Source organism: Leptodactylus fuscus, chromosome 2, assembly GCF_031893055.1.
Source record: "Leptodactylus fuscus isolate aLepFus1 chromosome 2, aLepFus1.hap2, whole genome shotgun sequence".
In the NCBI taxonomy this organism is placed as follows: Eukaryota; Metazoa; Chordata; class Amphibia; order Anura; family Leptodactylidae; genus Leptodactylus; species Leptodactylus fuscus.
In genome coordinates, this window is record NC_134266.1 from 234,815,786 (window position 1) to 234,830,769 (window position 14,984).

The 14,984-nt window shown below is 45.2% G+C and overlaps 1 protein-coding gene across 1 annotated transcript in view; it reads left to right on the forward strand.

Annotated features, from left to right (window-relative positions):
• Nucleotides 1-14,504, forward strand: part of ENDOU (endonuclease, poly(U) specific) — a 42,655-nt gene extending 28,151 nt beyond the window's left edge. Inside the window, exons 6-11 of the mRNA XM_075262914.1 lie at nt 7,026-7,173; nt 8,141-8,340; nt 10,094-10,207; nt 10,881-10,987; nt 11,711-11,853; nt 14,393-14,504. Coding sequence (XP_075119015.1) covers nt 7,026-7,173; nt 8,141-8,340; nt 10,094-10,207; nt 10,881-10,987; nt 11,711-11,853; nt 14,393-14,504 — 824 coding nt within the window. The remainder of the gene's footprint in view (nt 1-7,025; nt 7,174-8,140; nt 8,341-10,093; nt 10,208-10,880; nt 10,988-11,710; nt 11,854-14,392) is intronic.
• Nucleotides 14,505-14,984: the final 480 nt, after the last annotated feature.

The following is a 14,984-nucleotide window of genomic DNA, read 5'->3' on the forward strand; positions in this document are numbered from 1 at the left end:
TGCTACTGCCATATAGTGCCAGTTTCTGACTGATAATTCAAAGAATATATTGGGGTTACGTGCACCCACAATTTTTACTACTGGTATACAGTGCCATTGTCTGACTGGGAATTCAAAGAATATATTGGGGTTATAAATACCCTCATTTCTTGCTACTGCCATATAGTGCCAGTTTCTGACTGGGAATTCAAAGAATATATTGGGGTTATAAATACCCTCATTTCTTGCTACTGGTATATAGTGCCATTGTCTGACTGGGAATTCAAAGAATATATTGGGGTTACGTGCACCCACAATTTTTACTACTGGTATACAGTGCCAGTTTCTGACTGGGAATTCAAAGAATATATTGGGGTTACAAATACCCTCATTTCTTGCTACTGCCATATAGTGCCAGTTTCTGACTGGTAATTCAAAGAATATATTGGGGTTACGTGCACCCACAATTTTTACTACTGGTATACAGTGCCATTGTCTGACTGGGAATTCAAAGAATATATTGGGGTTATAAATACCCTCATTTCTTGCTACTGCCATATAGTGCCATTGTCTGACTGGGAATTCAAAGAATATATTGGGGTTACGTGCACCCACAATTTTTACTACTGGTATACAGTGCCAGTTTCTGACTGGGAATTCAAAGAATATATTGGGGTTACAAATACCCTCATTTTTTGCTACTGCCATATAGTGCCAGTTTCTGACTGGTAATTCAAAGAATATATTGGGGTTACGTGCACCCACAATTTTTACTACTGGTATACAGTGCCAGTTTCTGACTGGGAATTCAAAGAATATATTGGGGTTACAAATACCCTCATTTCTTGCTACTGCCATATAGTGCCAGTTTCTGACTGGTAATTCAAAGAATATATTGGGGTTACAAATACCCTCATTTCTTGCTACTGCCATATAGTGCCAGTTTCTGACTGGTAATTCAAAGAATATATTGGGGTTACGTGCACCCACAATTTTTACTACTGGTATACAGTGCCATTGTCTGACTGGGAATTCAAAGAATATATTGGGGTTATAAATACCCTCATTTCTTGCTACTGCCATATAGTGCCAGTTTCTGACTGGGAATTCAAAGAATATATTGGGGTTATAAATACCCTCATTTCTTGCTACTGGTATATAGTGCCATTGTCTGACTGGGAATTCAAAGAATATATTGGGGTTACGTGCACCCACAATTTTTACTACTGGTATACAGTGCCAGTTTCTGACTGGGAATTCAAAGAATATATTGGGGTTACAAATACCCTCATTTCTTGCTACTGCCATATAGTGCCAGTTTCTGACTGGTAATTCAAAGAATATATTGGGGTTACGTGCACCCACAATTTTTACTACTGGTATACAGTGCCATTGTCTGACTGGGAATTCAAAGAATATATTGGGGTTATAAATACCCTCATTTCTTGCTACTGCCATATAGTGCCAGTTTCTGACTGGGAATTCAAAGAATATATTGGGGTTATAAATACCCTCATTTCTTGCTACTGGTATATAGTGCCATTGTCTGACTGGGAATTCAAAGAATATATTGGGGTTATAAATACCCTCATTTCTTGCTACTGCCATATAGTGCCAGTGTCTGACTGGGAATTCAAAGAATATATTGGGGTTACGTGCACCCACAATTTTTGCTACTGGTATATAGTGCCAATTTCTAACTGGGAATTCAAAATGCGCAAGGCTCCCGGAAAGGGACGTGGACGAGGCCGTGGGCGAGGTCGGGGGAATGGTTCTGGGGAGCAAGGTAGCAGTGAAGCCACAGGGCGTCCCGTGCCTACTCCTGTGGGGCAGCAAGCATTGCGCCACTCCACAGTGCCAGGGTTGCTTGCCACATTAACTAAACTGCAGGGTACAAACCTTAGTAGGCCCGAGAACCAGGAACAGGTCTTGCAATGGCTGTCAGAGAACGCTTACAGCACATTGTCCAGCAGCCAGTCAGACTCTGCCTCCTCTCCTCCTATTACCCAACAGTCTTGTCCTCCTTCCTCCCAAAATTCCCAAGCTTCACAGAACAATAACCCCAACTGTCCCTGCTCCCCAGAGCTGTTCTCCGCTCCTTTCATTGTCCCTCAACCTGCCTCTCCACGTCACGATTCCACGAACCTAACAGAGGAGCATCTGTGTCCAGATGCTCAAACACTAGAGTCTCCTCCATCTCCGTTCGATTTGGTGGTGCATGACCAGCAACCCACCCTCATCGACGATGATGTGACGCAGTTGCCGTCAGGGCATCCAGTTGACCGGCGCATTGTGCAGGAGGAGGAGATGAGACAGGAGTTGGAAGAGGAAGTGGTGGATGATGAGGACACTGACCCGACCTGGACAGGGGGGATGTCAAGCGGGGAAAGTAGTGTGGATGTTGAGGCAAGTGCAGCACCAAAAAGGGTAGCTAGAGGCAGAGGCAGAGGTCAGCAGCTTAGGCGAAGCCAGGCCACACCCGGAATCTCCCAAGATGTTCCAGTTCGTACCCAGCCCCGAAAAACTCCCACCTCGAGGGCACGTTTCTCGAAGGTGTGGAGTTTTTTCAAGGAATGCGCCGAGGACAGATATAGTGTTGTCTGCACAATTTGCCTCTCGAAATTGATTAGGGGCTCTGAGAAGAGCAACCTGTCCACCACTTCAATGCGCCGTCATTTGGAATCCAAGCACTGGAATCAGTGGCAGGCAGCAACGGCAGGACAAAGGCCGCCTGCCGTTCACGCCACTGCCACTGCCTCTGCCACTGCCTCTGCCTCTGCCACTGCCACTGCTGACTGTGCTGGCGATGCACTCCAGAGGACGAGCCAGAACACCACTTCACTGCCTCCGCCACTTTGTTGACTTCTCCCTCATCCTCCCCTGTTCCTGTCTTATCTCCTTCTCCTGCACCATCAAAGGCACCATCAGGCGCTTCTTTACAACAACCCACCATCTCTCAGACATTGGAGCAGCGGCAGAAATACACTGCTAACCACCCACACGCGCAAGCCTTGAACGCCAACATCGCTAAACTGCTGGCCCAGGAGATGTTGGCGTTCCGGCTTGTTGAAACTCCCGCCTTCCTGGACCTGATGGCAACTGCGGCACCTCGCTATGCCGTCCCTAGCCGTCACTACTTCTCCCGGTGTGCCGTCCCCGCCTTGCACCAGCACGTGTCACTCAACATCAGGCGGGCCCTTAGTTCCGCGCTTTGCACAAAGGTCCACTTGACCACCGACGCGTGGACAAGTGCATGCGGACAGGGACGCTACATTTCACTGACGGCACACTGGGTGAATGTAGTTGAGGCTGGGACTGCTTCCCAAACTGGCCCGGTGACCCCAGCTACGAGTTGGAAACGTTGCAGCACTGGCGTTGGTAGACATCAGCAGGCTGTGCTGAAGCTGATCAGCTTGGGGGACAGACAGCACACTGCCTCCGAGGTGAGGGATGCCCTCCTCGATGAGACGGCAATATGGTTTGAGCCGCTGCACCTGGGCCCAGGCATGGTCGTTTGTGATAACGGCCGGAACCTGGTAGCAGCTCTGGAGCTTGCCGGACTCCAACATGTTCCATGCCTGGCCCACGTCTTCAACCTAGTGGTGCAACGTTTCCTAAAGAGCTACCCCAATGTTCCAGAGCTACTGGTGAAAGTGCGGCGCATGTGCGCCCACTTTCGCAAGTCGACAGTAGCCGCTGCTAGCTTAAAATCTCTCCAGCAACGCCTGCATGTGCCACAACACCGGCTTTTGTGCGACGTCCCCACACGCTGGAACTCAACGTTTCAGATGTTGAATAGAGTGGTTGAGCAGCAGAGACCTTTGATGGAATACCAGCTACAAAACCCTAGGGTGCCACAAAGTCAGCTGCCTCAGTTTCTCATCCATGAGTGGCCATGGATGAGAGACCTTTGTGACATCCTACGGGTGTTTGAGGAGTCCACAAGGAGGGTGAGCTCTGAGGATGCGATGGTGAGCCTTACAATCCCGCTCTTGTGTGTTCTGAGAGAATCCCTGATTGACATCAGGGATAACTCAGATCACACAGAGGAGTCAGGGATAGCATCCGATCCATCACAGCTGGAGAGTAGGTCCACACATCTGTCCGCTTCATCGCGTTTAATGGAGGAGGAGGAGGAGGAGGAGGAAGAAGAGTTGTCCGATGATGTGATGGTGATACAGGAGGCTTCCGGGCAACTTCGAATCGTCCCATTGTTGCAGCGCGGATGGGTAGACATGGAGGATGAGGAGGAAATGGAGATTGAACTTTCCGGTGGGGCCAGAGGAGTCATGCCAACTAACACTGTGGCAGACATGGCTGAGTTCATGTTGGGGTGCTTTACAACCGACAAGCGTATTGTCAAAATCATGGAGGACAACCAGTACTGGATCTTTGCTATCCTTGACCCCCGGTATAAAAACAACATCTCGTCTTTTATTCCGGTAGAGGGGAGGGCCAATCGCATCAATGCTTGCCACAGGCAATTGGTGCAGAATATGATGGAGATGTTTCCAGCATGTGACGTTGGCGGCAGGGAGGACAGTTCCTCCAGTAGGCGACCAAGTTCTCACCGGTCCACACAAACGAGGGGCACACTGTCTAAGGTCTGGGACACCTTGATGGCACCCCCTCGCCAAAGTGCCGCCACAGAGGGTCCTAGTGTCACCAGGCGTGAGAAGTATAGGCGCATGTTGCGGGAATACCTTTCCGACCACAGCCCTGTCCTCTCCGACCCCTCTGCGCCCTACACGTATTGGGTGTCGAAGTTGGACCTGTGGCTTGAACTTGCCCTATATGCCTTGGAGGTGCTGTCCTGTCCTGCCGCCAGCGTCCTATCTGAGAGGGTGTTCAGTGCAGCCGGTGGCATCATCACTGACAAGCGCACCCGTCTGTCAGCTGAGAGTGCCGACCGGCTCACTTTGATAAAAATGAACCACCACTGGATAGAGCCTTCATTTTTGTGCCCACCTGTGTAAAGCACCCCAACATGAAACTCCATGTCTGTACTCAACCTCTCCAATTCCTCCGCATCCTCATACTCATCCACCATAAGCGTTGCACAATTCTGCTAATACTAGGCTCCCTCCAACATGATTTCCCCCAACTCTGCTGGTTAGAGGCTCCCTCCACCCTGATTTCCACCAATTCTGCTGGTTAGAGGCTCCCTCCACCCTGCTTTCCCACAACTCTGCTGGTTAGAGGCTCCCTCCACCATGAATTTGCCCAAACTGGGCTGGTTAGAGGCTCCCTCCACCATGAATTGGTCCAAACTGGGGTTTTTAGAGGCTCCCTCCACCATGAATTTGCCAAAACTGGGCTGTTTAGAGGCTCCCTCCACCATGAATTGGTCCAAATTGGGGTTTTTAGAGGCTCCCTCCACCATGAATTTGCCCAAACTGGGCTGGTTAGAGGCTCCCTCCACCATGAATTGGTCCAAACTGGGCTGGTTAGAGGCTCCCTCCACCATGAATTGGTCCAAATTGGGGTTTTTAGAGGCTCCCTCCACCATGAATTGGTCCAAACTGGGCTGGTTAGAGGCTCCCTCCACCATGAATTGGTCCAAACTGGGGTTTTTAGAGGCTCCCTCCACCATGAATTGGTCCAAACTGGGCTGGTTAGAGGCTCCCTCCACCATGAATTGGTCCAAACTGGGTTTTTTAGAGGCTCCCTCCACCATGAATTGGTCCAAACTGGGGTTTTTAGAGGCTCCCTCCACCATGAATTGGTCCAAACTGGGGTTTTTAGAGGCTCCCTCCACCATGAATTGGTCCAAACTGGGGTTTTTAGAGGCTCCCTCCACCATGAATTTGCCCAAATTGGGCTGTTTAGAGGCTCCCTCCACCATGAATTGGTCCAAACTGGGTTTTTTAGAGGCTCCCTCCACCATGAATTGGTCCAAACTGGGGTTTTTAGAGGCTCCCTCCACCATGAATTGGTCCAAACTGGGCTGGTTAGAGGCTCCCTCCACCATGAATTTGCCCAAACTGGGCTGTTTAGAGGCTCCCTCCACCATGAATTGGTCCAAACGGGGGTTTTTAGAGGCTCCCTCCACCATGAATTTGCCCAAACTGGGCTGGTTAGAGGCTCCCTCCACCATGAATTTGCCCAAACTGGGCTGTTTAGAGGCTCCCTCCACCATGAATTGGTCCAAACTGGGTTTTTTAGAGGCTCCCTCCACCATGAATTGGTCCAAACTGGGGTTTTTAGAGGCTCCCTCCACCATGAATTGGTCCTAACTGGGGTTTTTAGAGGCTCCCTCCACCATGAATTTGCCCAAACTCTGCTGGTTAGAGGCTCAATCCACCCTGATTTTCAAAACAAATGTTGGTGCCAACCTCAACTTACTACAAGGGCCAAATTCACTGCTGGTGACAAGCTCTCCTCACTGCAAGTGCCAAATACACATGTTTCAAGGTGTTTTCCTACTGTCAGAGATGTGGTATTGAGTGTGTAAAGTGTGTAGTTGTTAGGCTGTGATGTTGGGGTAATAGAGGGTCTTTGGTGTGTTAGATGCCCCCAGACATGCTTCCCCTGCTGTCCCAGTGTCATTCCAGAGGTGTTGGCATCATTTCCTGTGGTGTCATAGTGGACTTGGTGACCCTCCAGACACGGATTTGGGTTTCCCCCTTAACGAGTATATGTTCCCCATAGACTATAATGGGGTTCGAAACCCGTTCGAACACACGAACAGTGAGCGGCTGTTCGATTCGAATTTCGAACCTCGAACATTTTAGTGTTCGCTCATCTCTAGTCTTTATCAGTTGCTGGTCATGCCCAATGTATGCACAAAGAAGCGTAAAGGGGTTGTCCAGGCAAAAGTTTTAAAGTCTGACTTTGTGTCCGTGCAAAAAAAGCGGTTTCACAGTGGATAGGCTGCACAGACAACAGTGGTTTGCTTTATAAAGCCATTGAGATGAACGAGTTTTTAAACTTACCATATTGCAAGCCGTCCCCAAGCTGTTTTTCTGCAATTTTGGCGGAATCACGGTGGACGGACACCAGAACAAGTGTGAACGCCCCCTAAATTGTATATTTTCTCTACATAGGAACTGATATCAGCCAAGAGGAGATAAAAGCTATGTCCGAGCTCTTGCATCAGTCAGATGTGAACAAAGCAACAGAATCAGATGTGATACTGAACAAACAGCAAATGGCACACAACACCAAGAAAAAAGAAGATCTGTGTGAAGAGCCGTAAGTTCAGCGGGGAAATTGGGGAGTATATGTGTGGGGTAGCGACAGGTTATTGAGAATATTAACATATTACTAATATTCAAGAGATTAGAAGATTTGAAGAAGACATTAGCAAACTGAAACTTGTCCAGTTTTACACCAATATTAAGAGACAAATGTTATTGTTTGTATAATGGAAAGTTCTATAATTTCCCAGTATACTTTCTGTACCAATTCCTCATGGTCTAGATATGTGCTTGCTATATTCATTCTGCTTACTACCAGTGGATAAAAATCAGTTAGTGGTCATGTGTTATACAGTCCATGGTCATGTGATATACAGTCCATGGTCATGTGATATACAGTCCATGGTCATGTGATATGCAGTCCATGGTCATGTGATATACAGTCCATGGTCATGTGTTATACAGTCCATGGTCATGTGATATACAGTCCATGGTCATGTGATATGCAGTCCATGGTCATGTGTTATACAGTCCATGGTCATGTGATATACAGTCCATGGTCATGTGATATACAGTCCATGGTCATGTGATATGCAGTCCATGGTCATGTGTTATACAGTCCATGGTCATGTGATATGCAGTCCATGGTCATGTGATGACACACAGGTGCACGGCTCGTTACCAGGCAGATGTGTGATTATTGTTCTGTGACTATATTGAGCTGTCACCTGTGTCTATCACACGACCATGACTATATATCACATGACCATGGACTATATATCACATGACCATGGTCTTTTATCCACTGGAAGTAACAGAATGTATGACAGCAAGCAGAGATCTATAAAACCGTGAAGAATTGATACAGAAATTATATTGGGAAATTGTACAATATAGATTGCAAGCCCTATATGTGACAGTGTTAACAATATCTCTGTAAAGCGCTGTAGAATATGATGACACTATATAAGTGAGCTATATAAATAAATAAAATCTGTTACACAATTCCTTGTTTGTATCAGGTTGTACAAGTATGTCAATAAGGATTTGTTTAAAAAGCCGACGTATAAGGCGTTCATCACACTGCTGGACAATTACGAAAGAAAGACTGGAAAACAAGAAGCATTCACAGCCCAGCAAGAAGAGGAGCGGGAAATATTCTTACAGGAAATTATGAAGACCAAAGTCATGAAGGAACTTTATAAGTTTTTCCACAAAAAAGGTAAATTCCCATGTTCTATATTGCTGGTAAAATCCTACATTGATAAGAATAAAATATTTTTTTTCTCGCAAGATTATTATATTTATGTTGAAAAGGGGGTATCTAGAACATGGCCTTATACAACTATTGGAAGCGACAACCATTGAGCTACATCTGTTGCATCACTCAACAGCCATAAAATCTCTAATTTAATAAGGTCTATTGTATATAGTAATGGTCAGTTCATATCATAAGGAGTAAAAACATAGGTTTCTCATTGATGATATGCGTGTATACTACTGTATACTGTAACTGTATACAGTACATTTTTTTCACTCTGGCATACAGGAATCCATAAATTCTGTACTAAATCATATTCTTGAATTAAACCGTTCCAAAATCAACATTACATCTAAGTGATAGTCTAAGACGCAGAAAGTTGTAGTGTTAGTATTTCTGGTAATCTAGAGTACAGAAGGGGTTTATGTAGTGTTCTTAGTAATAAATGACAGAGTGTTAAAATCTCTTTGTAATCTATAGAAGAGAAGGGTTTTAATGGCAGTATCCTTGGTGGTCTAGGACAAGGAAAGGGTCAACTTTAAAAGCCCTGGTGGTCTAGGGTAGAGTCTGGGGTTGTTAAGGGTTGTCAATGCTAGTGTTCTTGCAGGTTTAAGGCAGAGAGAGGGTTAATGATGGTCTATTGTAATGTAGGGTTACTAACCCTTCCAGTCTCTAGTGTTTTCTAGGATGTAACAGGCCCTCATATAGTAAGTGCTAGTGACTTTAGACAGCCACCTGCCTCAAGCCCCTCCAAAATTTGTCCAGCTCTCGGACAACCCCCATAAGAATAATGACCCATGATGCACGGTATAATGCTCCATAGAGGATCTCCACATATTATAGTGTTCCACAGTGGCCTTTTCACACATTATAACGTTCCATATTAGACCCCATACAGTATAATGTTCCATAGCAGAATCCACATAGCATAATGTCCCATATTGTAATGTACATTGTAATGTCACATAATGCTCCCCCACAAAGTATAATGTCTCAGAGTAGCCCCTACTCTCAGTATATTAACCCATAGTAACCCCTCCACACAGTATAATGCGCCATTGTGACCCTATGGATTTCGTTAGAAACTTCGTCAAAAAATTTTGGGTTCGGTCAAACATGAATTTTTTGGCATTTGTCACCCACTAATATTAGTTCAGTTTCAGATATGTTTGTTCTAAACAAAACTACTGGGCAAGCCTCGCAAAACGAATCTCACTAGGTTCTCCCAACAATTATTCTCAGTGCCGCAGTCCTACTATGCGATACTTCCCATAGCCATCTCCGCTTCTCCCTTTAGTCTCTAGGTCTTGTGAACCGCACTGAATAACTTTAGCAATATCCTGACACTGTTTGGCGTAAACAACGTAATGTGGACACACAGATCCTCTTGGAGGGCAAAGGCAAGCATAAGCAAGAATAGGGATCAGTAAGTAAATAGCGTCCTTCACCTGTTGGAGTAGACTAATAATAAAAGAAAAGCAGCAGGGAGCCAACTGTGTATCCTAAAAGTCGTGAGCCCTTTAGCTGTCACTACAGCTGCTATGGTGGTAGATCTGCTAATGGCACAGATTATTCAGCATCCTGTTCTTTCTGTGCACTAATCCTTATGATGATGGCAGGAAGGGTATAGAGTAGACTGTGCAGCTGTAACTGTTTTCTATATAAATTCATAAACACTCTGCCCGATCACTAATATCTCTTGTGATATCCGCAGGACTGTACAATGAAGAGAAGGAATTCGTTGATGACCTGAGGAACATGTGGTTTGGACTTTACTCTCGATCCTCTGGAGAACAAGACTCAAGTGGCTTTGAACATGTGTTTGTGGGTAGGTATGGTCTTTTATCTTACAAGAGAAGAAAAACATGAATACACACACACACACATATACAACTAAATAACAACAAAAATTACCTCTCTATACATGTGGCTTACTGTCAGCCACATAAACAAAAAACAAACAGTATAGTTTGGGTCTCATCAGTCTTTATATGTCAGGTCAGTCCCCACCCACTCTCACTCCCAGGTTCTGCTCTGGACTAATGGAAATAAAGCCCTTTTCTAACCCAGTAATGAGCCTTAGGACCCGCACCTGCGCTGCAGCCTACTCAAGAACCGCCCTGGACTACACATGTCACCTGGGGCAAATATAGCATGATTCCTGTACTGTGCCTGTCACTTTCTCACATATATATATATATATATATATATATATATATATATATGTTCAGTTAATAGTCATATTGGCGGGATCTGATAGAAAACTTTTTAAGGCTAAGTCCTCACATAGCGAAATGCAGATAAAGCAACGTTGCAAAACATATTGCGTTTTTCCCCCCAGGGTTTTTCACACATTTTTTGCTGCGTTTTTCTAAGAAATTACATTTTGTGTGTTACGTAATTGCACATTTTATTATGCACAGGTACAATGATGCTATTAGCTAATATACTATATAAGTAATATAATAAAACAAGTCTCCTTGTCTTTGCCATGTTACCAGGTGAAGTGAAGAAAGGCAAAGTATCTGGTTCCCACAGCTGGATCCAGTTTCACCGCTTGGAATCAAAAGGACTGATCGATTATCACAGCCATAATTATGATGGGCCGGTGAGTATTGTCACTACTATATATATATATGTGGCCCCGGAACCAGCATACTATTAGTAGGATAAACACAAGACAAGACATGCAGGTCATTCATCTAAATGGGCAATGGGGCTGACGTTCTAAAAGAATGGCCTCTGACAATCAAGAACCTGTTCTGTTTGCTTTGCCAATTATGATAGGGCTTGCCCTGTGCCCAGTCCGCCATGTGCATGTGCTGTTCGGATGATGCATCTTGTCCATAGGTCACACAGAAAACCTCCAGTCTTTTCTACTCTATATAATAACATTAAGTAGTACAAATTCCTCGCACTGCAAACTATTCCTGTATCCATGAGCATGGCAGCCCAGCAAACAGGACAATTGAATTTAGTCCCAAATGGTGGAGACTCAATTCAATTATGACCCACCAGAGTCTTGCCTTGTTGACACTTCAGATATGGTTGTTTGGGGGACAAATTAGGTTATGTCACTGTGTTCATTGTCAGAGGACAACATGCCTGGCCAGCTGCAAGGAGCTGAGCTGCAGTCACCAAAGAAATCCTCTCCCTCCCCCAACCCCTCCATCTTCACCCACCAGTCCTTTATTTAACCCATTTGATCCAAGACATTAAGTTTGATTGATCGTCTTCTATCTTTTATAACAAGCTCTAAGACAGTGGTCACAATGTAATAGGATTACCATGCTGTATAAAGAGGTATTTTCTATATGTTTTATCTGTACAGTGGGAAGTTTATCCCGATATCCTGGGGAAACAGTTTAAGTGGGATGGTTTCCATAAAGAAGTTGGCACCCAGATAATCGGCTCCAGTCCTGAGTTTGACTTTGCACTTTACACCCTTTGCTTCATGAGTCGCCCTGGTAAAAAGTAAGTTCTTTCTTTCACATGTGGAACTAATGGGATTTCAGTCTTTGGTCATTTACTTAAAGAGGTTATTCTGCTTTTTAAAAGTGATGTCAAATCCATAGGATCCACAGTATAGGACATCAATTTTAGACCGGCAGGGGTCCAACTGCAAGGACCCCTACAGATCACCGGAGCTGCAATGCTCATGTGCCATACGTTTTATAGCAGCTGTAGTGAAAATTGCATCAGTTGTCCCATAGGCTACAGTACTATGGCGAATAAGCACTGTGACATGTGCAAGCAGCTGATCTACAGGGGCCCTGACAGTTGGACCCCTGCTGATCTAAAATTGATGCCCTATCGTATAGATAGGACATTAAAAAACAAACAAAAAAACACTGTTTTTTCCTGTAGCACTTTTTACATAAAGTCTGCAGTGTTTTCCTTTTTTAATTATATATATTGACATGGAAAATATAAATATATATCTATTCTTTAAAAATATGTTAGACATAACACATGGCACAAATTTGTCCTTGAAATCCATGTCTGGTATGAACAGGTATAGTTCACAATAATTATGATCTTTCTCAAGTTATAGTAAATAAGGGGGAAACATTGTGGTGTTGCAACGCTGGAGTCCTGGGTTCAAATTCTGCCAAGGACAATGTCTGCAAGGAGTTCTCCCAGTGTTTGCATGGATTTCCCATACTACAAAGACATAGTGATTAGAGATGAGCGAACAGTAAAATGTTCGAGGTTCGATATTCGTTTCGAGTAGCCCCTCAATATTCGACTACTCGAATCGAATATTGAACCCTATTATAGTCTATGGGGAAAAATGCTCGTTTCAGGGGTAGTCAACGTTCGATTAAATTATACTTACCAACAGGGGCGTAACTATCGTAGAGGCAACGGAGGCGGCTGCCACAGGGCCCGGGCCATTAGGGGGCCCGGTGACAGCCACTACCGCTGCGGTTTTTTTTCAATAGGCTGTTACGGGCCCTATTCACTTGCCGATCCTGGCTGGGCCGGGATCGGCAAGTGACACCGCGAGCCCCACAAAGACTATCATTATACGCGGGGGTCTTTGCAGACCCCCGAGTATAATGATCGGCGGACTGGAGAGGTAAGGGAACATAAAAAACTGTTACTTACCTCTCCACGATCCTGCCAGGCCTCCGTCCTACTTTGTCTGACATCTCTGACGACACATGAACCCGGCATGCTTCCCGGGTCATGTGACGTCCGACGTCATTAAAGAAGGACGTGTTTTTATTCCCCCGGGTCTCCGATTATTATACTCTGGGGTCTGAAAAGACCCCAGAGTATAATAATTGTTTATGGGTGTCCACAGAGGAACATAATAGTGTGTGCAGGGGCCACTATGGGGGTTAATACTGTGTGCAGGGGCCACTATGGGGGTTAATACTGTGTGCAGGGGCCACTATTGGGGTTAATACTGTGTGCAGGGGCCACTATTGGGTTAATACTGTGTGCAGGGGCCACTATTGGGGTTAATACTGTGTGCAGGGGCCACTATGGGGGATAATACTGTGTGCAGGGGCCACTATTGGGTTAATACTGTGTGCAGGGGCCACTATTGGGGTTAATACTGTGTGCAGGGGCCACTATGGGGGATAATACTGTGTGCAGGGGACACTATCGGGGATAATACGGCGTGCAGGGGCCAGTAAGGGACATAATACTGTGCGCTGGGCCTACTAAGGGACATAATAGAGTGCGGAGGAGGGGGTCGTTCGAGGTCTTCGGCGTCAGTTGGGATGGGGGGGTGTCCCATGTCAAAAGTTCGCCACGGGGCCCCGCCATATCTAGTTACGCCACTGCTTACCAAGTCCACGAGTGAGGGTCGGGCTGGATCCTCCGTGCAGTCTTCTCCGTGCAGCGTCCCCGCGGCATCTTCCAGCTCTTCATTCACTCTGCCAGGCACCGGGCCTGGGCAGAGCCGACTGTGCATGCCAGCACTACAAGCGGACATGTGCAGTCAGCTCTGCCCAGGCCCGATGCCTGGCAGAGTGAATTCAGAGCCGGAAGACGCCGCGGGGACGCTGCACGGAGAACACTTCTAAAGGTAGGAGAAGAACCAGCGTTGATTGGCCGACTGTATAGCATTCGGCCAATCAATGCTGGTTCTGTATCGAACTTTTACATTCGAACAGCGAGTGGTACTCGATCGAGTATGAGTATTTTGAATACCGTAATATTCGATCGAATACCTACTCGATCGAGTACTACTCGCTCATCTCTAATAGTGATAGGGAAAATGTGGATTGTGAGCCCTATAAAAAAAAAAGTTACAGTAAATATACAGGTTTGTACGAGGCTCCGTAACCTATAACCACTTCTAGGAAAGCCTTCCTACTTATTTCTCCAGACTTTTGAAAGGTAACAAGGGGTTTAAAAAGTTACAAATTTCAAAGCATGTGCCAAAATTTACAATTTTTTAATTTTTTTTTTACAACAATTGGTATAAATGGCCCAATAAATTCCTAAAGAAAAGAATGACCTGAAATAACTAAGCTCTCTATCTCACCTGCAGGTGTACCATCAGCATGGAGGGACATGAAATAGGTATACAAACATATGAATGGACCAAGTCCACCTACGGAAATGGCAAAAAGTACATCGCTACAGCCTATCCATTTTTTTAAGAATGGTTAATGACAATCTTGCAAGCTCCTTGATTATTTACATTGATTTACATTGTCCAAGTAGTAAAGAAAGCATAAATCATACCTTAAAGAAACACTCCGAATGAAACCCAGATGACACCTGTTGGAGGACATGACAGGGCCAACCAACCTTTCAGCCCTGCACATACAAGTGTTCTGTTAGGGTCAAAGTTATAACAAAATCTTCCAGTTAGATAAGAGAATACTTGTTTTGCAGATAGAAATTCTTAGATGTATAGGGAATAAAAAAAATTAAAAAAAACTTTAGAAAAACTTTTGTAGAGCACAAGAATGAAATAAATCTGTTTTCAAGCTCGCAGCTGGTTGTGTACAGTCTTGGATTATTTTTATCATACAGCTGTATTATTGGTTATGCCATCAAGCTGGCCGTGCACATAAGATAGGCATGAGCCAGACTCTTGTGTGGCCAACATCTATTGTCCATGATGTCCATACACG